The sequence below is a fragment of the Protopterus annectens genome, chromosome 1.part0, assembly GCF_019279795.1.
Source record: "Protopterus annectens isolate FY-2018-M chromosome 1.part0, PAN1.0, whole genome shotgun sequence".
NCBI classification, from domain to species: domain Eukaryota; kingdom Metazoa; phylum Chordata; order Ceratodontiformes; family Protopteridae; genus Protopterus; species Protopterus annectens.
In genome coordinates, this window is record NC_056725.1 from 415,366,860 (window position 1) to 415,392,957 (window position 26,098).

A 26,098-nucleotide genomic window follows, 5' to 3' on the forward strand; every position below is an offset into this window, starting at 1 on the left:
CTAGGATTCTGGGTGTTTACGTACTTACTCGACTGGCTCCTGACTGCCACCACTGAGCGTCTACCAACCAAGGCAAGAGACACCACCATACACCTATGCTCGGAACTGGGCATTACCATAAATTTCGAAAAATCTGCCTTGATGTTCTTCGTGTTTCACTGTTGCAGTCATTACATTTGGGTAATCTGCTGGCATGTTGCCCTCAGTCGGCCTGAATTTCAAAGTCTTGAGTCCTGCGTCGGTTGCTGTCTTCTTTTCCATGATGTCAGGTCTTCAGGGGTATACAACATGCAGCCAACACCATTTTCTTTAGTCTTTCTTGCCACGCGGTGCCCAAAGCAGAAGCATTTTGCAAGTGCCGGTCAGCCGACTACTGAAATATTCGAGTTTGAGTTTTAGAACCAAAGTCTTCATTAAAGCTAAGTACCCTGCTGGGGAAACTTTTTTTTCTTGCTTTTTACCGATGTCAGAAAAAGTTAATAATTGTATTACTTGTGGGATGCAAATACCTCAAGGATTTCCATTTATACTGTATTCCTTGCCTAGGCCCTGATGACAACGTGCCTGGCTGTCGGTTTTGTGCTCTATTTAACCAACGCACTATTAAGCGTCGGTATATTTTTGCATCAAAGTATTTTGGAAACTGATTTAACTACCCAGAAATGTCATGGGATAGCAATCCAACTACCAGAGTGCATAAAAAACGCAAAGAAAAGGACAGAGAAAGGCAGTAGTGATCCAAAACCGACGACAAAGCTTCTCCTAAGCCAGTCACTGGTTCGCCGGTACTCAGTGAGGTGCCTTCGCAGCCCCTGATACCCGCTACCTTTGAGTCGCAGGCCTCTACCGACACCCATGTGGAGTCCGGCATGCTGCAAGATACTCAGGGTATTGAACCGACGGATGTATCTCCCTCGGATGGGTCCGGAGCCACTGAGCAGGCACTGGCTTCTGAGGGTGTATTCAGACCTCAACATTTGTATATCACAGACAGCTGCAAAACCAAAGACAGAAGCAACTTCTAAAACTAAAAAAATGACGCATGAGCCACATCCACAGGCCTCTATGCCTAAAAAAACAGATGATCAAAATGGCTCAAGACTTTATTACCTAGATCAGGGGTACCCATCCCCCTCCAGATAAGAGGCCTAGGCAAGACACTGATTATGAATCTTCAGATCAGGTTTCTATTTCTTCTGATGAGGAATTATCTATACCTCCCTATGAGGATTCTGATGCTGAGGAGTCTATTCCATCTGCATCTCCTCCTGAGGATTATTCATTTGGAGAAACCTTGCATACCGTGAGGGAGCATTTTCACTGGGAGAGTCAAGACTTCTCAGAATCAAAAATAGAGGCTCAGGGATTTCCTTCTCCCTCAGCACAGGCCTTTAGCCATTCCCCCTGTTTTAGACATTGTGAATGATGTGTTTTCGGAGTCAAGCTTGACCCCTGACTCCTACCTCCGGCTCCCAGTAAGCCTGACCGATATTACAGGGTCCCTGACTCGCATACATTTTTATTTAGAATCCCTGCTGCTGATCCTGAAACTATTTCACAGGGTCCAAAGGGAGTTAAGGCCTCAACAGCAAAAAATCCTACCCCCTCTGACAGAGATTCAAGGGCACTAGACAGATGGGGAAAAAAGGTTTATACATCTGCAACCTTGGCAGTCAGGGCCTTAAACTGTAAATTTCATATGCTTAAGTACCAACAACATGTTATGGGATTGCTGAAACAGAAAATTATGTTGATTTTAGAATGTGCAGAAAATAAAGAATTGCAGGAATTATTGCATGCAGCTGAACAAGTTGGAAAGCATACTTTGCAGTGTGGTTTTGATTCCTTAGAGGTCTCTTGCAGGGTCGCAGTTACTGGATCTGTGAGTAGGAGGCATGCCTGGTTAAAGGAACAAAATTTGCCTGATCATGTTAAAGCTAAATTGCTAGATGCACCTTTACAGCATGATTCTCTGTTTGGTATTAAGGCAGAAGAGGTTTTAAAGAAAATGGAAGACAAAGCTAAGTCTATGCAAACTGTTAGACTTCTTACAAGTTCAGCCACCAAGATTCAGTAGACACTGGCCTACAAAAAATTGGTCCTTTCCTGTGTCAGACAGAGCTCAAAGGGGCAAATTCAGACGCCCTAAGGATTCCAGATACCAGGCGCAAGATTCATAGAGGTCAAAGCAATGGGGCGCTTCCACCTCCAAATCTGGAAGAGATAAAGCGCAAACCTACAGAAATCAATCCCAATGACTTCCCTCTGCCTATACCAAGCACTTATCTATTTTCAGCACCCATAGGGGGGAAATTAGCACTTTTTGCTCAAAATTGGCAGTTAATAACCCAGGACAAGTGAGTATTAAACATTGTATCACAGGGATACAGATTCCATTTCCACACTCTGCCAATGGCAAATGGTTGGCCAGATCTGCCAAAAAATCAATGGGCAGAGGCACAGAAACAGGTTACGTCCCTCATGGATATGGGGGCCATTCAGACAGTACCAGAACAGGAAAAAGGACAAGGTTTTTACTCTAGACTGTTCTTGGTACCCAGAAAGGACAAGGCCTGGTGGCCAATACTGGATTTATCTATTTTGAACACATACCTGGACATTCCAAAATTCAAAATGCTGACTTTGCAGCAGCTTCTGCCCATGCTGGGCAAGAATGCTTGCCTGGTGACTTTAGACCTAAAAGAAGCATACCTGCACCTCCCAGTAAGACAATAGTGCAGAAGATACCTCAGATTCAAGGCTGGCTTAATGCGTTACCAATTCTCTGCACTGCCCTTTGGCTTATCTACTGCACCCAGGGTCTTTACAAAGTGCCTGGCACCAGTAATTGCATTTTGCAGGCAAAGAAGTATACAAATATATCCTTACTTGGACGACTGTCTCATTCAAGCAGAGAACAAGGGCATTCTTCTTCAACACCTGGCATTTGTGAAAAGGCTTCTAACATGCCTAGGGTGCACAATAAACGAAAAGAAATCACAACTGGTACTCTCTCAAAAGATAACATTTCTGGGTGCAAGCTTGGATACAACTGCCCAGATGGCTTAACCTCATGCCAGACAAGCAAAGGCAACTGACTACTTACTTCAAACTGATGGCAACAAAAACCCAGTCTTCTGCAAGACAAATTCTGCAGTCTCTGGGCTTCATGGCATTCTGCATCCTACTAATTCCATATGCAAGGCTGCATATGAGGAAACTTCAATGGTACCTAAAAAGTTTATGGAGTCAACATTCACACAGTCTGGAAACGATGATTCCTCTCATTCCCTGCCTGTAACAGGAGTTTCTATGGTGGGCAAAGGCATGTCACGAAAACATGGGAGTGCCCTTCACTCTACTCCCTGCAGCCAAACCTTAACAACAGATGCATCAGATTATGCCTGGGGGGCCCACATGGCAGGAAGATGCATTCAAGGCTTATGGACACCAAAACAAATGCATCTACATATCAACCAGAAAGAGATGCTAGCTGTTCAAAATGCCCTAACAGCCTTCAAGGACTTACTTCATCCAGGACAACTACTGATAGACAGACAACACCACAGTCATGTGGTATATAAACAAGCAAGGGGGCACACACTCATACCCCCTTTGTAGATTAGCCATGGCACTGTGGGACACAGCTTTGACCTACCAAATACATCTTCAAGCTCAATTCCTGCCAGGAAAACAAAACACTCTGGCAGACGATTTAAGCAGAAACCTTATGGATCCACACGAGTGGAAACTAAATCCACAAGTCTTCAGAATGATAACAGCGAAATGGGGGAGCCCAGACATAGATCTATTTGCTTCTTCTCAAAGTTATCAATTGAAAAGGTTCTGCACAAGGACTTATCACAGACAAGCATGGAAAGTGGACGCCCTATCCTTCAGTTGGAAAAACCTATCTGTTTACGCCTTTCCTCCTCTGCCTCTTCTACCCAAGGTCCTCCTTAAAGTCAGACAAGAGAAACCAACGATGATACTAATTGCCCCGGACTGGCTCCGCCAATACTGGTACTCAATCCTAAGGAACTTGTCTCGATACCCAGCTTGGACCTTGCCTCAAAAACCACAACTACTGTCCCAGCAAAACAATCAGATCCTGCGCAATCAACTCCAGACACTGAACCTGGCAGCATGGTTGATCGTGTAGTTATACAAGCAACACCTCTCAGTAAAGCTGTGATGGTTGTCATTTTGGAAGCCAGAAGGACTAGTACTAGAAAATCTTATGCTGATAAATGGAAGAGATTCTGTGCTTGGAATCAAGTACAAGGAACTGATAAAGTAGAACCAAATATTCCTCAGATATTACAATACTTAACTGAGATGCTTGACAAGGGCCTATCTTTTTCATCAATCAAAATCCATGCCTCTGCCATTTCGGCTCATTACAATACAGAGCCACCAATCTTTTCTCATCCTTTACTAAAGCAGTATCTTAGAGGAGCCAAAAATTTAAGGCCTCCTATAAGATCACCATTACCTACATGGGACCTCAATTATGTGTTGGAAAAGCTCACCCTGCCTCCATTTGAACCAGCTGCTGCCGCTGATCTAAAGTTCTTATCATGGAAAACAGCTCTGCTACTAGCAATTACTTCAGCAAGAAGAGTTTCAGAGCTACAGGCCCTCATGGCTGTAGAGCCTTTTATCATATTTTACCCAGACAGGGTGTCACTGAGGACAAATCCTACTTTTATGCCTAAGGTGGTTTCCAGTGTGGCTCTTAATCAAACTATTCGTCTACCAACTTTCTATCCAAATCCGCAGAACAAGGGGGAGAGAATTCTGCATTCCTTGGATGTACACAGACAGCTAAGATTCTGCTTGAGCAGGACTAAAACTCTAAGAAATATTGAGCAATTACTAGTGTCATATGCTGCGGGATCAGAAGGAAAGGCTATTTCAAAGCAGACAATTTCAAAGTGGATAAGCCACTGCATCCGTTTCTGCTACTTACACCATGGTAAACCTGTGCCCAAGGGCATTAGGTCTCATTCCACCAGAGCTGCAGCTACTTCAGCAGCCTTTCTCAGAGGAGTACCAACCAAAGATATTCTAGAGACTGCTACTTGGAGTTCTGTTCACACCTTTACAAAGCATTACCATTTGCCTCTCCACTCTAAGTCCAGGGCAGACTTTGACACTACAGTGCTGCAGGGCCTTATAGCCGCACCTAATGCTGTTTAGCTCCAGCCTCCCAACCATAGCTTTGGGATTATACCCAAATGTAATGACTGCAACAGTGAAATACGAAGAACATAGTACAGTTGTGTGCACTTACCATAAATGTAGATGTTCAAGTGTATTCACTGTTGAAGTCCAGGCCCCCCCCCCCACCATCCCCCTATCATTCTGAAATTTATCTTTCCTTCTCTATCTTCTACAACCTATGTGGTGTATTTGCTTGTAGATGAAGTAAAGTTTATATTGATGCATGTATATGTTGTTGTTGTGTCTTTCAGCTTTTCCCAGTTAGGGGTTGCCACAGCAGAACTCCGGTCCACTAATGATTGGCAGTAGATTTTTATGTGCCGAGTTGCCGGCCCTGACGCACAATTGAACAGGACGTCTTACTGTGAGGCGACAACGCATGTATATACATATATATGGCTGACTGAGGGCAACCTGCCAGCAGATTACACAAATGTAATGACTGCAACAGTGAATACACTCTAACATCTACATTTATGGTAAGTGTACACAACTGTACTTTGCCATCACAGTATGTTACGTTTATAGGAGCAGACCTAAACACAATAGACAGGGCAGCAAAATTGCCTCACGACAGGGTACAGACACTGCGACACCAAGTGTCCATCTTGCTCTCAAAAAAGACAGTGCAAGCAAGGTTGGTTCTAAAGGTCTTGAGCACTATTGCAGCTGCCATAACATTAGTACCTCTGGCACATCTTCATATGAGCGTCCTTCAGTGGCTCCTCTTCACTCAATGGTCCATGCAGGAGTTACCCATGTCCCACAAGATCTTCATTACAGACTTCTGCAAGAAAGACCTACATTGGTGGCTTCATTCCACGCAGATAGCTCTAGGCAGGCTGGTCACTCTTCTCCAACTAGTAGCCACAGTGACCACGGATGCTTCCTAGATAGGGTGTGTGAGGTCATTATCTGGGAAAGACCGTTCAAGGAACTTGGCAGGGACACAAGTACCACTTGCACATCAATGTCCTAGAGATGAGAGTGGTGCTTCTGGCATTGTAGGTATTCCAGAGCTCTCTCTTCCAATGGGCATGATTGCAATACAGACAGACATGTCAGTGGTGTGGTATACCAATAAACAAGGCGGAACCAGATCCTCCCTCCTGTATTGAGAGGCTCAGAGTACGGCAGTGGGCAGTCTCTTCTCAACACTTTGATTGCAGTGCATATTCCGGGGAAATCCAACGTGATAGCGGTGCATATTCCGGGGAAATCCAACGTGATAGCGGACATATTGAGCAGAGCAATTCTAATGCCTCTTAGTGGTCCCTAAAACAGGAAATTGCGAACTAGATTTTTCACAAGTGGGGCCAGCCTTGCAGTGACCTGTTTTCCACGTCCATAAACACAAAATCCTGCAGCTATCTTGTCCTGATTCACCCGCCGGGGGAGTCACCAAGGGATGCACTCATTCACAATTGGCCCCTGGGGCTCCTTTATGCTTTTCCCCTGATGTTAGTCATGTGACACTGCTGCAGTCATTACACTTGGGTTATCCTGCCGTCAGGCGGTTCCCCAGCCGGCCTGAGTTCCAAAGTCTTGGTCCAGCGTCGGTTGCTGTCGCCTCCTCCCTGACGTCAGTGCCACAGGGGTATATAAGATGCAGCCAACGCCATTTTCTTCAGTCTTTCTTGCTGCGCGGTGCCCGAAGCAAAAGAAGTTCACAAGTGCCGGTCGGCCTACTCCTGAGATTTTCATTCCGAATCCCGAACCGAAGTCTTCTACAAAGATAAGTACCCCGTTGCCGGACCAAGACTTTGGAACTCAGGCCGGCTGGGGAACCGCCTGATGGCAGGATAACCCAAGTGTAATGACTGCAACAGTGTCACACGATGAACATCAGGAGAAAAGCATAAAGGAGTCCCGGGGGCCAATTGTGAATGAGTGCATCCCTTAGTGACTCCCCCAGCGGGGGAATTGGGACAAGATAGCTGCTGGATTTGGTGTTTATGGCCGTGGAAAACAGGTCACAGCAAGGCTTGCCCCACTTGTGAAAAATCTAGTTCGCAATTTCCTGTTTTAGGGACCACTCATGAGGCATTAGAATTGCTCTGCTCAATTTGTCCGCTATCACGTTGGATTTCCCCGGAATATGCACTGCAATCAGTGTTGAGAAGAGACTGCCCACTGCCATACTGTTCCCTTTAATCCCCAAAGTTTTACAAAAGCCAAAGCATTGAGTTGCAGGTTAATACTGATCGCTTCCTACTGGCCTCGTCATATCTGGTTTCCTTTCCCATGGCACCATGTCTGGGAAAAGCCGTGGATCCTGGACCCGGTGCCAGGTCTTCCGACTCACCAGTCAGGGACGCTCCATTCCTCTATCCAGACCCTCAAACTGATGGTTTGGCAGCTCCACTTCCAGTCTTATTCTAGTTTCAGCTCATAAGACAACAACTAGAAGGCTTTATGCTAGCCAATGAAAAAGATTTTCTTGTTGGGCTTCCAAGAATCACATAGATCCCTTCACAGCCCCTGTAAGTACAATTTTGGAGTTCTTAGCAGAAATGTTTAATGACGGCGCAGCAGCAGCTACCATATGGGTACACTTAGCTGCCATATCTAACTACCTCATAGGAGACATGGGATCAAAAATAATGTCTCACAGATTGTGCAAAGCCTTTCTGAGAGGTACATTTTTACTAAGGCCTACAGTAAGAGAACCACCACCTCCTTGGGACCTTAATTTGGTACTGACTACTCTGATTCTCCCACCATACGAGCCAGCTTCCTCTTGCCAACTAAAATTTATAACCTGGAAAACAGCCTTTCTGGTAGCCATTACTTCAGCTAGGAGGGTTTCGGAACTTCAAGCTCTATCCATATGCCCTCCCTACTTAGTTTTTCGCAAAGATAGTCTTTCTTAGAACAAATCCTTTGTTTCTTCCCAAAGTATGTTCTGAAACGAACTTAAATCAATCCATCGACCTGCCTGTTTTATTGCCAAACTATGGCAACAAGGCAGAATATTCCCTACACCAATTGGATGTACGCATAGAAGAAAGGAAATTAGAAAGTCTGACCAGTTATTAGTTTCCTTCTCAGATAACAGGAAAGGAGCCCCAATATCAAAAATGACCTTGTCAAAATGGCTTACTGACACTATTTACCCACGCATATAATTCTCATTATAGACAACTGCCAGGAAAGATTAGAGGCCATTCAACCAGAGCCATGTCAACTTTGACTGCCTTTCAGGCCAGATTACCTATGGATTCAATTTGTGCTGCAGCCACATGGGGTCAAACCCCCATACCTTTATTACTCATTACAAAGTAGACGTGGCCTCCCTTTATTTCCACTATTCTGAAGTTTATTTCCTTGAGTCACCCAAGAAAGAAGGTGCTAGGGACGTTGTCCCAACCGGCAAGAATGAAGGCGAGATAGGACAACAAAACATTAAGAAGTTATGTACTCACCATGATGTTCCATGTTTGTTGTCCATAATCTCGCCTTCATTCTTGCGTCCCACCCTCCTTCCCCCAACCTTGGCTGCTGGAGGATCGAGAGGAAATTGTTATTGGTTGCAAAGTGTGTTCTCTGCTTCCCTTCTGCCTCTTGAGGCATAGGCTAATAGCTATTACCGTTGAGATTTTTGGTATATAAAATTCAGATGTGTTATTTGCAAACAAGGTCTGGGTTGTCTTCCCTAAGCATGATGGGATAGGGTATAGCCTCAAGCCAGTGGAAGCTCTCGAGCGTTAGTATTAGGTCGAGTCGGAACCGATGCTCGGTTCACAACCCAGCTAGCAAGACTGAAGGCGAGATTATGGACAACAAACATGGAATGTTATGGTGAGTACATAACTTCTTATTTGGAGCTACTGTGTTCAAGGTTTGTTCAGCTATGGTCCACCCTTGAAGAGTGGAACTTTTTTCCAGTCTGCTAGCAAAATCAGTATTTACCATAACTGTCAGTATGTGTGTGTGGCCATACTTTGATAACCATACCTGCCTTCTGCTTTTTTAGAGATGGCCTTGTAAATTGTATTTATTGCCTGTCTTTAACATGGCTGCCTCACATTTGGAGAGGGAGATCTGCTTTTTATTATGAGATGGGGAGAGTCTGAGAAAGCTGGAAAAGTTTGATGTGCTGAGTGATCATAATACTTGTGTCTGTAGTACTACACAATATGAGGACAGTCACACTTCTGCAAACGTATCATGGTAAGTACATAACATTTGTGTACCCAAGCTAAGTCGTTAACATATCACATAAAGTTTTGTTATGAAGTCCTCTAGGCATGTATTTCCTTGAATTTGAGCAATGGCTACCTCTCAGGCTATCTCGTTCTAGTGCAGCCTTTGACATTTGTGCAGCATATACATGGTAATCATGTAGTGCTTTCACAAGACACTATAAATTGAATGTGGTGTCCAGATCCAAGTCTTCATAGATCATATGTATATATTAGGTTAGCGAGCACTGGGCCCTTTATAACTTTAGTCAAGCATCCCATTTGTATCCCACAAGTTTATTTGCCTTAGAGATTATTTTAAGGTGTGTATGTAAGCTAGGGCAACATTTACAGGTTGCCTCTGTCCATTTGAGACATGGGTGCGAGACTCAGTTTATTTCTGATTTCCCATCTACTGGTCCAAGTTTCTGTTGAATAGGGTTAGAGAAGAGGTCTGCTTGACATTGGGAAACCTGCTCAGGGAAGGAGGATTCTCTGAGACTCGTACCTGTCCCTCCTATGTGTCCTGTTTGTCACAAGCAAAGATTAAATCTCTAGATTGAACATTTTCAGTGCTACATATCTTGTGAATATGCAGAAAGTCCATCAGACTGGGATCCAAGGATGCCTTGTATGCCTGACATTTATTGCCTCCTTTTACACTTTTTGTAGGAAACAGAGTACAGAGATAGGGTTTTGAGGCAATCTGCACAAGACCTACTGCTTATGCCTGCAATTGTTTTTGTGAAGAACCTCTGTGGATGTTCCAGTTGCATGTTCCTGGTCAGATAAAAAACAATGGGGTGTGTTGTAATCATTGATGGGTCTGATGAAGGCCAAGCACATTGAAATGATTTTCTTGGTTCTAGGTGTCATGACCTTGCTTATAAGTTGAGCAACATAGAATGATATCCTTGCTGCCATAGACACATACTGGTTGAAAGCCAGGTTACGATCTACATGCATACCCAGATCCCTGACTGTTTCTGTTAGGGGTGTGCTATCGATTAGGTAATTTCCTAGGGTGGCTGAATTATCAAAGGATACTGTTAGACATTTCTTGGCATTGAGTTTTAATACTTTTGGTACAAGTCATTTGTGTGTTAGTCTTTCCTGTTGGATATTAATGTTTTGTGGGGATTCTATGACTGCTCCTAGTTTACAATAATCTTTAAATTTAATCAGCCTGAGGCCCTTGACATTGGCCTTGATTTCCAAGAAGTAGATTCTTAAATAGAGCAGACCCAGCAGAAAATCCTGAAGAGCTCCATTAGTGACTGGCCTTTTTGTGGAGGTGATCTCCCCTATCCTAACTTTGAGTCCTGTCTGAAAGCCAGCTGTCTATCCAGCACCTAATGCAATGTTTTTTTCCTATATTCATGAGTTTCACAATGCCTGAATTGGGGTATTGTATCAAATGCTTTAGCTGGTTCAAGGTAAGCAGTATGCATCAGTTTGCCTTCATCCATTGCCTTGGTGGCCTTCTCAAAGAAGCCCACCAGACAGAGTTGGCATGATCTGCCCTTGACAAAACCAATCTGAGTTGGATCCAGTGGTTGAACGTTTTCTATGTCCTTATTAATAATTTCCATGATGATTTGTTTCATGGCTTTGCGTATGAGGATAGTCCGACTTTAGGGTTCTTGGGTTTATTGATGGCCTGCCCTAGTGCAGCGGGGGATGACCATTGCAGTTCTTCACATGGCATAAAGACTGTCTGGAGACTGTAGTTTTAACGGTGACTCCAGGGGTTCTGATAGGTAATGTTTCAGGCTTTTTAGGTGTCGTCCTGGGATGCTGTCAGGTCCTATTGATGCACTGTTTTTGGCCTAAGAGAGTGCCTGTAGGACCTGTTCCCTAGTGATAGTTGGAGAGGGGGTGTAAAATTGGAGCTGAATTTGTTGGCCAGCAGATTTGCTGTATCTTCAAGCTCCGTGTAGGTGGCTCCATTTACAGTCACTTTTCCACACTGCTGTATGCTGCCTTTGAGGTTTCAGACGTAGTTAAAAAAAAGCCTTCTAGTTGTCCTTTGCCTGGGAGGTTGTCTTTATCTCAAATTTGGCTTTAGTAGACTTTGCCCTCTTAAAGATTTATGGGAGTGATTTTATTATGTTGGGTGTAGCACTTCCTAATCTTGGCTGCAACTTATTTTCTTTTATTGCACAACCTGTTTGTTTGGATTCCACTAGGGTTTTTTTTGTTTCTGATAGGCATAGCTGTCTCTATACTTTGATTGGCATTCATTCTGAGCTGTATTAGTCAGAAGTATAGTCCCATGAGATAGACGATCTAGAAAGACATATGGTACTCTGCTCCATTAAGGAGGATAGATGACCTTCTATTCTCATGTTGCAGTATTCATAACTGTGGAGAAGTCGCTGCCTGCAGCACCGGGCAATCCGGCTAGTATAACAAATTCTTAGGTGCAGGAGTATGTGTGATGTTGCCTGTCAGACCCATAAACTGATAGCTGTAAAAGTGATGTCTGCAAGTGCCCACTTCAGAACTTTTCTGCCTCAGTGATTTATGAACTCTTATTGCCAGCTCCAGGAATCAGTTTGGTCATTTGTTTTGGCTGTCCAATGTAGATAAGTACTCTTTTGGGTTTTTTGTTTACCTTTTTCTAGCTTTTCAAACGTACATTTCAGCTAGGAAGGGGAAGTGTGCTTGGAAAAATAAATTCCACATAAGGACATGCCCGATCAGTGCTTGTTTTGTTTAGGTGAAAGTCACGACCATACATCTTGCAACATCTGCAAGTCTTTCGTGCTCAAAATCTTATGCAGCCATCTGGCTATCTTTAAACTATATTTAGAAAACCAGAGACAGACAATCTAGGAAACGTTTTACTCCTAGATCATGCTCTTCTTCCGCCTCTACTCCCTTTTGGGAGACAGCCTGACCCTGACAGCCCCTCAACTGTAACTCATAGCCTTTACTCACCTCCACTCCCCTGTCCCTCCATCTCTCCCTTTCCCTACCCTCCTGGCGGAAAATCACCTCAGAGGCTTGGGTACTCTCCCTCATTCAAAAAGGTTATTTTATGACTTGGTGGACAATTTTTCCTTTCAGGGGATACCCCAGCCCCCCCAGTCAGCTTCATTTCTTCTCTCCAATTCTGAATCAGCTGCTAGCTCAGGGCACCGTAGAAAGAGTGGCTCCAGACCAGATAAACAAGGCATTTTACTCCAGGATGTTTCTGGTCGTAAGAAAAGATGGCCCTTGGAGACTGATTCTGGATTTGTTGGTCCTCAATCTTTTTCTCAAGGTTGCCTACCTTCAAAATGCTCACCTTGCATCATCTCCTACCCCTCATTCCCCACCTAGCTTTCATGGTATCCCTGGATCTGAAGGTTGCCTATCTTCATTTCCCCATTCACCCCAGCTACAGGAAATTCCTACGTTTCTCAGTGGGTTAATTGCATTTTCAATTTTCTGCATTTGGGCACTCCATAGTTCCCAGCGTGTTCCCAAAGTGCCTAGCTCCAGTTATTGCTCACTGCAGAATGCAGGGCATTTAAATGTACCCATATCTGGACACCTATTAATCCTCCACCAAGACTGCAGCACTCTTTGCTATCACTTATGCATGGTCTCCAAAGCCTTGGCAGACCTAGGATTCTTGGTGAACCAGCAAAAGTCTCACCTGACCCCCCACCCAGAACATGGTCTTCTTAGGGTGCAGGGTATGAACAGACAAGATGGCAGCCTTCATCTCCTGCCAGAAGGCAGAGACCCTCACACATTACCTTCAAACTCTTCTCCCTCCAGACCATATCACCCAGGGAATTCCTAAGCGTCCTAGGCCAGATGGCATCCTTGATCCCCATGCTACCCTTGGTAAGGTTGCATATGAGGAACTTCCAATGGGTTCTGAAGAGCTGGTGGAACCAACATTCCCACCCTGTGGATACTCCCCTCCCCTTTTCTCCCATGCCTGAAAAAAGCATTGTAATGGTGGATTGCAGACACCAACCTCAGAGTATACCTTTGCAGACCCCTTCACCCTCACAACACATTTACACAGATACTTCAGATCTGGGTTGGGGAGCAGTTCTGGAAAAATCACAATCAGAACAAAGTTAATGGAGAGTGGTCCTCCCTCAGACAAAGGGACTACATCAGTATCAAAGAGATGAGAGCCCTTCTAGCATTACAAACTTTCCAACTAATCCTTCTTCCAGGCACCTTGAAAGTAGTCAGACAATATGACTGTCCTATGGTATATCAACAAGCTGGGGGGGGGGGGGGTATGGTACACAAGGTCCTACCCGGTTTGCAACCTGGCAATTCAGATTTGTTTCCTAGCAGCAAAACTACACATTCACCTGCAAGCAAGTGTACATTCCTTCCATAGAGAATGTGATGGACACTCTTGACAGAACCTCTGCACCCTCCCACGAATGGCTGCTTCACAGGGAGGTGGTGTTGGACCTTATTCACAAGTGGGGTTTTCCTCAGGCAGAGCTGTTTACCTTCCCCCAGAACATTCAGATGCCTCTGTTTTGGACATGAGATCCACATCCACAGGCTTGGAAAATGGACACCTTCTCTTTTTCTTGGGTGGGGATGTATCTTTATGCCTTAATCCCCCTTCACACTGATTCAAAAGGTCCTTCTGATGATCCAGAGGGACAAACCAAAAATCCTGCTGGTGACCCCCCCCCCCCCTTTGGCCAAGATGACATCTGTTTCCCATACTTCACCTATTAGCCAAGGGCAATCACCACAGGTTACCCCACCAATTTGACCTACTCACAAAAGACAGAGGGTCTCTCGTACACCCTCAGGTGCTTAACCTCAGACTCACCTTATGGGTGATAGATTTCTGATCCCCTTCAGACACCTGTATTCTGAGGATGTACTCAATATCCTGCAGGAGGCCGGGAAACCTAGTACCAGGAGAAATTGTGTCAAAATGGAAAAGATTTTCCAGGTGGTGGCAAAAGAAAAAAACAGTACTCTCTTCTTAGTTCATTACCCATGGTTCTTTCTTGTGTGAGCTCCTGCATTCAGGACTGACCTACTCTTCTGTTAAGGTACACTTGTCAGCCATTTCTGCTAGTCTTCCCTTAGTACCTCCTTTGGCATCCAGATTAGAGGCAAAATCCTTCTTAAAAGGGGTCCTCTATATCAGACCCCCTCGTAAACCTATTCCTCCTTTATGGGATCTTAATTTTGTCCTTGAAAAACTCACACTACCTCCATTTGAACCAGCTCACTCAGCATAACTTAAGCTATGTATTTGGAAAATAGTATTGCTGGTGGCCCTCACATCTGCCATGAAGGTCTCGGACATTCAAGCCATTATGGCTAACCCTCCTTACATTATCTTCCATAGGGACAGGGTCTCCCTTGGGACTAACCCTTCCTTCATGCCTAAAGTGATTGAGCTGTCCTTGAATCAGACCATTAACCTCACAGTTTTCTTCCCTCAACCTCAAAATTCCTCTGAAAGAACCTTGCATTCCTTGGATGTTATTGGACAACTTAGATTTTACCTGGACAAGACCAAATCCATTAGAAAGTCTGACCAGCTGTTTGTCTCCTTTCATCCTAGGCCATTGGGGAAGGCAGTCTCTAAGAAGGCTTATATCATCATGGATTTCAAAAGCTATCTCTGCTTGTTATTCCCTGCATGGAAAAGATTTAATTGCCAATGTGTGAGAGCTCATTCTACTAGGGCAGCTGCCTCTTCAGCAGCCTTTTTTATGGGGCTGAACTACACTTCCATACTGGAGGTGGCCACCTGTTCTTCAGTTCATACCTTTACCAGGCATTACAAACTAGATTTGATTTCTAGAGCCAGAACTGGGTTTGCTAGGTCAATTTTACAGGGTCTCATAGACCAGGTAACTACCTACCGCCCAGGCTCCTACCTAAAGCTTTGGTACTCTCCCTACAGTTATGAATACTACAACATGGGAATAGAAGGACATAGATTAGTTGTGTAAGAACTTACTTTAACCTTAGATAACCTTCTCTTCCATGTTGCAGTATCCAGCCCCCCACCCCCTATTACCCTGTTCATCCTTCTTGCATGGCATCCCCTAGTTTCTCTCCATCCAAACAGGGCACAGCTACAGGCGCATACCTCTATTAAGTGCATTCTTGCCTGGTGGCATATGTGGGTCTGAAAAGCTTCCTTTTTCTTTGCTTCCCAGGGGTACTAATGTATGTGGCAGTCATTTCTGAAATGGGTACGTGCAGATGTCACTTTTTTTAGCTGACTTCAGTTTATGGCTCTGACAGGCAATGTCACATATACCCCTGCTCCTAAGACTTTGGTATACTGGCTGGATGTCTGGTGCTGCAGGCAGCAGCCTCCCCACAGTTATGAATACTGCAACATGGAAGAGAAGGACAGCTTAAGGTTATGATAAGTTCTTACACAAGTAATCTTTCTCATCATACCAGATGTATGAAAGTTTATACACTTACATGGCCATAGATGTGAATGAACTGGCCCATCATCTTTACCTTAACCAGCTTCCCTTTATTGATTGATTATGCAGGTCTGTTTGAGTGCTTGCCCCTCTGTGTGGTATACCAGAGATCTGGAGGGGGAGGTTCCCAGGCATAGCTTTATGAGTAAAGGAAAATGGTTTAATAGCAGTGGAAGAGTTTCAGCCGGTGAGTTGCCTAATAATTGGCAATGCTGTTAACTGTCAGGATGTATCTGATAAATATACAACTTTTTTTCTTCTTTAATGTCCGCATAGAATTGAAATAGCCAGTCTCTTTTAGCATAGTAAGTGCTCTGTTGTTCATCGTGCATACAGCTGCAGTCATAACAGATGGGTTTTCCTGCCGTCAGGTGGGTCCTCGGTCAGCCAAATTCCAAAGTCTAGGTCCGGCGTCGAATGTCGTCGCCTCTTCCCTGACGGCAGTGCGACAGGGGTATAAAAGAACCAGCCGACGCCATTTTCTTCAGTCTTTCTTGCCGCGCGGTGCCCGAAGCAGAAGCAGTTCGCAAGTGCCGGTCGGCCAGCTCCTGAGATTACGAATATTTTTCAACCAAAGTCTTCTTGAAAGCTAAGTACCCGTTGAAACTTTTCTTGCCTCAGACCGATGTCAGACAAAGTTAATAATTGCATTTCATGTGGGAAGCAAATACCGCATAAGGATTTTCATTCCCTCTGCATTCCTTGCTTAGGCCCAGACCACGACGTCTCGGCCTGTCGTTTTTGTGCTACATTCAACAGACGCACTATTAAGCGTCGGGCAGATTTCGCCCAACACTTTTTTGGCAAAAAGTTTAATTACATTATGTCGTCGGATACTCAGACTCCGGTTTTAAGTAAAAGACGCAAAGATAAGGACCGATATACGAGGTTCGCGACTTCTACCGACACCATGCCAAAGCCGACTACAGGTGGTCCGGTTCTCAGTGAGGCGCCTACGCAGCCCCTGACTACCGATGACACTTCTTTGGCTGTGTCTTCAGTGCCCGAGGTCGCAGGCTCTTCGGCCTACACCCCGACTACAGATACCGAAGCCACTCTTGGTGGTGAAACTCAGAGTTTAGACAGACCTGCCACCTCTCAAGTTGTCTTCAGGCCTTCCTCTTCTTTTTCCATCAAGGCTTTCACTAAGTCTAAAGCAGCCTGCATACTAAAAGACAAGCTCCACAGGGCCCCTCTCAAGGCCCCATGCCTAAAAAGCAGATGCTCAAAATGGCTGAGGATTTGATTTCTCTTATCAGGGGTTCTCAACCCCCGGACAAAAGGCCCAGAGTGGAGGAAGAATCCCCTTCCTCGGACCAGGCCTCCATTATTTCAGAACATTCTGAAGACCAGGAACATTCATACTCCCCTTTTGAAGACTCTGATGCAGAGGAGTCCATTCCGTCCGTCTCCCCCCCTGAGGATTACTCTTTTGGGGAAACCTTACATACTTTGAGGGAACACTTCCACTGGGAAGTCCAAGAGTACTCAGATGCCAAGAAAAGGCTTAGGGATTTCCTCTTGCTCCCTCAGCACAGGCCTCTGGCTATACCTCCTGTCTTAGATATACTAGATGATGTGTATTCGGAGGCCTGCCTTAACCCCCCAGATTCTTTACCTCCAGCTCCAGTCAAGCCTGATAGGTATTACCGGGTTCCTGATTCACACCAATTTCTATACAAAAGCCATGCGGCTAACCCAGAAACTATTTCACAGGGTCCCAAGGGAATTAAGGCCTCCACTGCTAAAAATCCATTACCTTCAGAGAGAGATTCCAGAGCTTTAGAAAGGTGGGGGAAGAAGGTATACACCTCGGCCACCTTAACCATGAGGGCATTAAACTGTCAGTTCCATATGTTAAAGTACCAACAGTTTCTGTTATCACAGTTGAAAAGCAAAATGTCACTACCTGAACAACCAGACTTGAAGGAGTTGCAGGATTTGTTACATAGTGCAGAACAAGTGGGTAAACATACCTTGCAATGTGGTTTTGATGCTTTAGAGGCCTCATGTAGAGTTGCTGTTACAGGATCAGTCATACGTAGACATGCTTGGCTCAAAGAGCAAACCTTACCAGATCATGTTAAAGCTAAATTACTTGATGCACCTCTGCAAAAAGATGTATTGTTTGGTGTTAAAGCTGAGGTGGTATTAAAGAAAATGGAGGAAAAGGCAAAATCAATGCAAACAGTGAAAGATTTCCTACAGGTACAACCTCCACGTTTCAGTAGAAATTGGCCTTCAAAAAATTGGTCCTTTCCAGCCACGGGCAGACCCCAAAGAGGTAGATACAGATGCCCGAGGGGTAGAGGGCAATCTCAAGGATCGTTTAGAGGCAGACAATGGCAAGCACCTACACAAAGAGGTGGTGAGGATAATTCACAGCCATTCAGAAAGCAGAACCAATGACTTTCCCCTTTGCATGCCAAGCAAGGCTCAAATGGCAGCACCTTTAGGCGGAAAACTGGCATTATTTTCGAAAAATTGGCATATTGTCACAAAAGACAAATGGATCCTGGACATTATAGACAGAGGCTACAGATTCCACTTTCACACCCTTCCAAAAATGAGAGGCATGCCAAACCTGCCACACAATCAAAGGGCAGAGGCACAAAACAAATTTCAGATCTCATGGACATGAAAGCTATTCAAGAGGTACCTGCACAAGAACAGGGTCAAGGTTTTTATTCCAGACTATTCCTGGTTCCAAGGAAGGGCAAAGATTGGAGACCTATTTTGGACCTATCCATCCTAAACACATTTTTACTCGTGCCAAAATTCAAGATGCTCACATTACAGCAGCTTCTTCCCATGCTGGGCAAGGAGTCTTGGCTGGTAACATTGGACCTCAAGGAGGCATACCTGCATGTCCCAATCAGACAAGATTGCAGAAGATACCTCAGATTTCTTGCAGGTTCAACACATTATCAATTCTCTGCATTGCCCTTTGGCTTATCTACTGCGCCCAGAGTGTTCACGAAATGCCTGGCATCAGTAATTGCCTACTGCGGACTTCAAGGGGTACAGATATACCCATATTTGGACGACTGCCTGATCCAAGCGGACAGCAAACACATACTTCTGAAACATCTGGCGTTTGTAATAATGTTGTTGAATTCTCTGGGATACACAGACAACAAAAAGAAATCAAGGCTAATACCCTCTCAAACAATAATTTTCCTGGGTGCCAACTTGGATACAAACACCCAGATGGCCTACCTCACGCCAGAGAAACAAGGGCAACTAACTCAATACTTCAGAAAACTGGCAACTTTCACCAGGCTGACTGCAAGGAAAATCCTGCAGGCTCTGGGATTCATGGCATCTTGCATCCTACTAATCCCATGTGCAAAGCTGCATATGAGGAAACTTCAATGGTACCTAAAAAACCTATGGTCTCAACACAGCCACAGTTTGGAAACAATTATACCACTGATTCCATGTCTTCAAAAGGAATTTCTGTGGTGGGCTCAAGCATGCCAAAGAAACACAGGTCTCCCATTCTGCAAGCCTCAAGCAAATCAAGTCATCACAACAGACGCCTCGGATTACGCCTGGGGGGCGCACATGACAGATCGGTGCATTCAGGGCAAATGGTCCCAAAAAGAAAAGCACCTACACATCAATCAAAAGGAAATGCTAGCAGTAATAAATGCTATTATAGCTTTCAAAGACCTGCTGCATCCAGGCCAGCTATTACAGACAACACCACAGTAATGTGGTACATAAACAAACAGGGAGGAACCCATTCATACCCCCTATGCAGGCTAGCCATGTCTCTTTGGAACATGGCTCTGGAATTGCAAATCGAGCTTCAAGCACAGTTCCTGCCAGGCAAGGAAAACACGCTGGCAGACAACCTAAGCAGAAATATGACAGATCCGCACTAATGGAAGTTGCATCCTCAAGTTTTTTCAAAGATGATTCAAGCATGGGGAAGGCCAGACATAGATCTCTTTGCCTCCCACAGAAATCACCAAGTGGCAAAATTCTGCTCAAGGACCTTTCATCCACAGGCCTGGAAAGTGGACGCACTCTCTTTCAGTTGGACAGCAATGACAGTTTATGCCTTTCCACCTCTTCCTCTGCTGCCCAAAGTTCTATTAAAAACCAGAGCAGACAGACCAAAGATGATTCTCATTGCTCCAGACTGGCCAAGACAACACTGGTACACACTCCTGAGGAGCCTGACGCATTCCCCACCATGGATCCTGCCTCTAATGCCTCTTCTACTGACTCTGCACAACTTCAAAACTCTTCACAGTCAGCTGAAAACACTCAATCTAGCCGCATGGAAGATTCCTTAAAATCACAACAGACCCTACTCTCCAAGGAGGTGCAGGATGTCATTTTGGAGGCCAGAAGACCTTCTACTAGAAAAGCCTACTCCGCAAAATGGAAACGGTTTTGTGCTTGGAATGAGAAAAAGGGCCAGAACCCTGGAATACTGAATTTACCTCAAATATTACAGTACCTAGCTGAGATGCTAAGCAGTGGACTTTCATTCTCCTCCATCAAAATCCATGCCTCAGCCATTTCTGCAGAATACAACACTGATCCTCCTTTATTCTCTCACCCCCTCTTAAGACAGTTCCTCAGAGGGGCTAAGAATATAAAACCCCCAAGGAAACAACCAGTACCTGCTTGGGACCTCAATTTCATTCTAGAAAAACTGACTTTGCCTCCCTTTGAGCCAGCTACCTCAACAGAACTGCAATATTTGTCCTGGAAAACAGCCTTCCTGCTGGCTATCACCTCAGCTCGCAGGGTTTCGGAACTACAAGCCCTCATGGCTGTGCAGCCTTTCATCATTTTCCATCAGGACAGAGTTTCTTTTTGAACCAATCCTTCCTTTATGCCAAAGGTAGTATCCAGGGTAGCCTTGAATCAGGCTATCCACTTACCTACCTTTTACCCCAATCCTCAAAACAAAGGGGAGAGACTACTACATTCCTTGGACATTCACAGACAGCTACGTTATTATTTGGACAGAACAAAGCCTTTCAGAAAATCAGAGCAACTCTTTGTGTCCTATGCTACAGGAGCTCAAGGGAAGCCTATTTCCAAACAGACAATCTCAAAATGGATAGCCCACTGCATACGCTTTTGTTACTCTTTTCATGGTAAAACTGTACTTGCAGGCATCAGGTCTCACTCCACAAGGGCCACAGCTACCTCTGCAGCTTTCCTCAGGGGGGTTCCTACCAAAGATATTTTTGGAAGCTGCCACTTGGAGTTCTGTACATACTTTCTCCAAGCACTATCACCTACCATTATACTCCAAATCTAGAGCAGGCTTTGCCACTGCAATCTTGCAGGGCATCCTGGCTCCTCCTAGTTCCACGTAGTGCCTACCACCCCTTTTTTAGCTTTGGTATTCTACCCATCTGTTATGACTGCAGCTGTATGCACGATGAACATAGTACAGTTTTGTACCTACCATAAATGCAGATGTTCGAGTGCTAATACAGCTGCAGTCCAGGTTTCCCACCCTCCTTCCCCTCTGGGACAGGCCTAATGGCTAACACTTCCTCATACAACCTGATTGGGGTATTCTTTTATGGTGTATTTGCTTGCAACTACTGTTTTTTGATTATACTGCATTGCATTATTACGTAAATTTATGTATTGCCTTCCTTCTGGGGGCACCTGACATCTGGGGCAAGAAAAACTGAAGAAAATGGCGTCGGCTGGTTCTTTTATACCCCTGTCGCACTGACGTCAGGGAAGAGGCGACGACATCCGACGCCGGACCTAGACTTTGGAATTCGGCCGACCGAGGACCCGCCTGACGGCAGGAAAACCCATCTGTTATGACTGCAGCTGTATTAGCACTCGGACATCTACATTTATGGTAGGTACAAAACTGTACTTTATATTGCTGTTTACGGTTGTATCTTTTTGTAATGTAAAGAAATATATTTTTTATTCTTTTGTGGCTGTGTCAAGCAGTGGTTTCTGTAAGCATATTGTTTAATACTGTAGTTGCAAGTAGTGCAAACTTTTTACTTTTTTTTTTTTTTTTTTTTTGTATAGTGAAATAGTTCTGGAAGATGTATACATCTGTTTGTTTGCCATCTTCCCCAGGTGATAAAAAAGTATTAAAACAGCTGTCTGAAACTGATTCTTAGTTACCGTTGTTTCGCTTTGGTTTTAGGGAGTCGTGCATATGTCCTTCTGTCTCTTAGTCAACAAGATGGAATTGAACAGCATATGGACTTTGAGAATCGTTATACTCTCTTGGAATTATTTGCTGAAACAACCTCTTCTGAAGAGCATTGCATTTCTTTTGAAGGGATTCACCTTCCCCAGGTTTGAGTACTTTCTAATTGTTTGTTGACTTTAATCTGCTCATTTGCACTGAGTAGGTGTAGTCAGCTAAATAAAGCACATTAGTGTGATTATTGGTTTTGAGTATAGTGGTTCAGTAAATAAAAGAAGAGTGTGATAATAATGAAGAAATAAGCACTCCTGTATTTTCAAGTTAACATGTTTTTGGGTGAATTAGTTTGTTGAGGCGGATCCCCAAAGAATGAAGAACTTCATTTCACCAAAGGGAGAAATCCCTGCATTATTTTTTCACACATGGAGAGAGGATACTCTTACACCAATGCTGTATGTACTGTATCAGAGTTTGAAATGTACACAGTCAAGAGAAAAGAAAAATACTTGCTTATGTGGCTCAGGCAAAATGTTTTCCTTTTTTTTTTTACTTTGCAGTCCATACTATGGTAAAAATGTGCTTTAGTGAATTATGTTATGAAGTCATGGTTTGGGGAACTGCTGTTCAGCAAACTATTCTGCCTTTACCCACATAGTCATTAATGAGACTCCGAGGACCAGTCAATCTTGGCATTCCCTGTCAATATGCAGTTGTCACTGGCAGTGCTGTATAACCATGTCATGATGTTTTTCATACCACTTAGAAATGAGGCAGAGTAAGACCTACTTTCATTAATGTAAGGTTTCTTGTTTGTTCCTTGATATTTTATTATTTGGGGGCAAACTTGATCTGAGGTAGTAGGGTGGAGGACAAGGACTTATGGGTCGGGGAACCAAACAGCTTTTAGGTTGGTGCAGAGGTCAATTCTGGTCAAATCCAACAGCCAGTAATTGCACCAGGTGAAAATCTGATCATATGGATCTGTCATTATACTGTTATACTGTTATTATGTCATTACATCATTTTTGTTTTGTGTACCTTTGTTCTCAATTATTTTATCAACAGTACTGCAGCAAGGAGTGTCTCTTATATTGTTTGGATATGCATAAGCAGTTATGATTCTGTTTGGAAAAGACAGAATCTGTTGGAAAGGATGACCAGTTGTCTGTATCCTGTGCACTCAAATGGGCCAGAAAGTGTTTAAAGTCATGTCGTCCAGATGGCTTTTTAACTATTATGGATTACTACCAAAAGATTTGTCTACCTAATGTAAAGATCCAATGTGTTCTCCTTCTGACTTAAGTCTGAGAATTATTGTCTGTGACTCCAATCCAGAGCCTGCCAAATCCACAAGACTTCAACTTGCCGGGCTGTGCCTCCCCTACCCACAGTCCTCCACTTCCTAGAGGATACTTCATATTCAGTTTGCCACCATTCCAGATAGCAGCTTGATCTATGGCTCTGTTTGGTGTCCTTTTTCTTGCTCTTTGTTGTCCTATCAGCCCTCATACTCAGAGCATAGTAGGATAAGTTAGGCTAATAGGTTTCAGATATGAAGTAGCTATTTTTTGTGGTGTGTAGTTAGTGATGGGCTTTTTCTGCCTTAGAGTGTACTTTTTTCTGTTACTACTTTTCTAATAAGTAGGTTACGTAGGGTTAATATTTACTTCTAGAGTGTGTCTCTATTTTTTAGCATGGGTCTAGTCTGTGTTTTTTTCCCCCCAGTAGTGTTTGTGGTTATGGATCCAAAGGATTTTAAAAAATAAGTGTGTTTTTTTAGGCATTTGCTCTCCTTGCAGGATGTGCATAAGTGTATTTATTGCTTCAGGTCTGCCCACCTGTATTCCCCATGTGCAATCTATAAGGGGTTTGGTTCCAGGGCAGTTAGTGAGACAAGGGCTTTTTAAATGTCTCCTCCTGGCTGGTGCTTTCCCTTTGGCTCTGAAGGATTGTTCGGATAAGAGTCACCATCACTCTGCCAAGGACTAATAAGGCTTAGAAAGGGGACCATAAGAGGTCCGCCTCTGTAGCTGTGCCTGATTCCTCTTGGGACCTTCAGGTCCAGCAGAACAATAAGACCTACAGGTTTCCCAGCTGCCAAGGCACCAGCATCTGCTTTGACACTTGAGCCAGTCGCCTTCTGTGCCGACTTCGTGTAAGGCTCCTTCTCCAGCTGTCAGTCTGCTTTTGATGAAAGGGGCTCCATTTCCCCTTTTTCCTGCTCCACTCTGCTGGAGGTTTCGTTGGAGTCTTTTTGTTCCCCTCCCTGGGTCCTACCCTCTTTGGCTTGGCTCTAACCAGCAGGTCCTTCGCCACTTACTCGAACCTCTAAGCTCTCATCCACTCAGTTATGTCAGTCGGCGCAGTCTCAAATCTTCAAGCCTGTAGCAGCTGATGAGGGTCTTTTTGAAAGCACAGATGCAATTGGGCCTTATTCCTTCAGGTCTGGGATCCATCACCTGGAACCTCAACTCTGTCAACCTGGTTTCCACCTTCTGGCCCCATGGGTCCAAAATCTTAGGGCCCAGCTGTTTCCATCCTCCGGGCCAGATCCAACTGCATGGCGGTGTTCAGCTTCAGTCCACACCTTGGCTTTTTTTACTCTAGCTGCATTGGAGTCAAGTGGAACTGGGCTTCATTGTGTTGAGGCAGGCATCTCTGGGTCTGGTTCAACTATCCCAGCTTTGGGGTCATCCCTCCCACGTGGGGCATTTGCTCTCAATAGTTTGGCTCTGGTCTTAGCTCCCTTGGGTTCTGGCACGTCTCTGGTTTCTTTGGATCCTAGGACTGTCAGCTCCAGGTTGCCAATTTTCACCTCCTCCTCTGACGTTGTGGAGAGGATGTTGTCCGCTAAGATGGGTCAGTTTTCCTCAACTGGTATCTCTTCCCCCTTTCCCATCAGTTCCTGTGACTAGTCATTAGCCTGCTCAGGGTCAGCTCATGCTGGTTGGTCTTTAATTTGCCCCCCCCCTTGCAGAGGCCCATAACTTCTCTCTCCTTTCCCCTCCAGATTACCTGGAACAGAAAGTGTCTGGCAAGAAGCAGTGCAAGAGGAAGCCCCTGGACTCCTTCAAGGAGACCTTCACAGAGGATACTGACCATCTGAAGAAGGGCCCCCAAAGTCAACATATGATGATGCCTCCTTTGACAATCTTCTGGAGTTTCTCCACTAGCATTGAGGCTGGACCATTGAAGCCCCTTCTCCAGATGAGTCAGTATTTTTGGAGGGCTTTAGCATGGACCTGTCCACGCAGTGGGTGGTTCGCCCACTGGATGTGCTCATAGATCTGGTGTCGTAGGGCATGGAAGAAACTTGACATGGTAGAGCCGATCCTGAAGAAGCCCAACAAAATTCTTATACTGAACCCCCCCCCCAAGGATCGAGCTCACTGGAGTAAGGGTCCGACTGTGGATGTGATCATGATGATGGTTGCCATGGAACTTGCCTACCTTTCCCACCTGACAACGTTTCTTCACTGTGATCTAGTAGCTGAGGTTTCTAGGAATGTTAAAACACAGCTGTCTGCAGAGGTTCAGAAGATGCTGGATACTCAAGTTGTCTTCTCTCCAGTCTATTGCCATTGTCTCCATGAGGCTTGTTTGTAACGCAGCTGATGGAGAGTATCTCGAGCAGTTGGCACCGGCATTGCTATGCAGCACCATGCTTGGATGTGATTAAGCTATTTTGCCAACTGTTTCAAGGCATCCTTACTGTCCTGTTTGATGGTTCCTCCCTATTTGGACCAAAGATTAAGGACTCTTACTAAAAGTGAGCAAGGTGGGAAGACTCTGCTACTGGAGTACTTTTGCTGCCACTTGGTGAACCTTCTCACAGAATCAAAAGGATGGCAAACCTCTCTTCTTTAGGAAATCATAGCTGTCTTCCCAGGACACTGTCTTTGAGGGTTCTCCCCATGGCAGGGCGGATTCATAAGGGATGGCACCCTCTGGGCATGGGTGGTCTGCAGTACTCTGGCTTTCATGGAGCTTTCTGTGGAGGGCCCTTCCAGTGATCTTGAGGGGTTGCCGTGCTGTCCTCCTCTGGAGGCATTCAGGGGTCGCTTGGCTGTTCACCCATA

General features: G+C 44.7%; 1 protein-coding gene across 2 annotated transcripts in view; it reads left to right on the forward strand.

The window, feature by feature from the left end:
* The window catches only part of CUL9 (cullin 9), a 2,881,018-nt gene that overhangs the window by 175,735 nt on the left and 2,679,185 nt on the right, over window positions 1-26,098 (forward strand). For both annotated transcript variants that reach the window (XM_044060287.1, XM_044060293.1), the window contains exon 3: window positions 22,014-22,168. In XM_044060287.1, coding sequence (XP_043916222.1) covers window positions 22,014-22,168 — 155 coding nt within the window. The remainder of the gene's footprint in view (window positions 1-22,013; window positions 22,169-26,098) is intronic.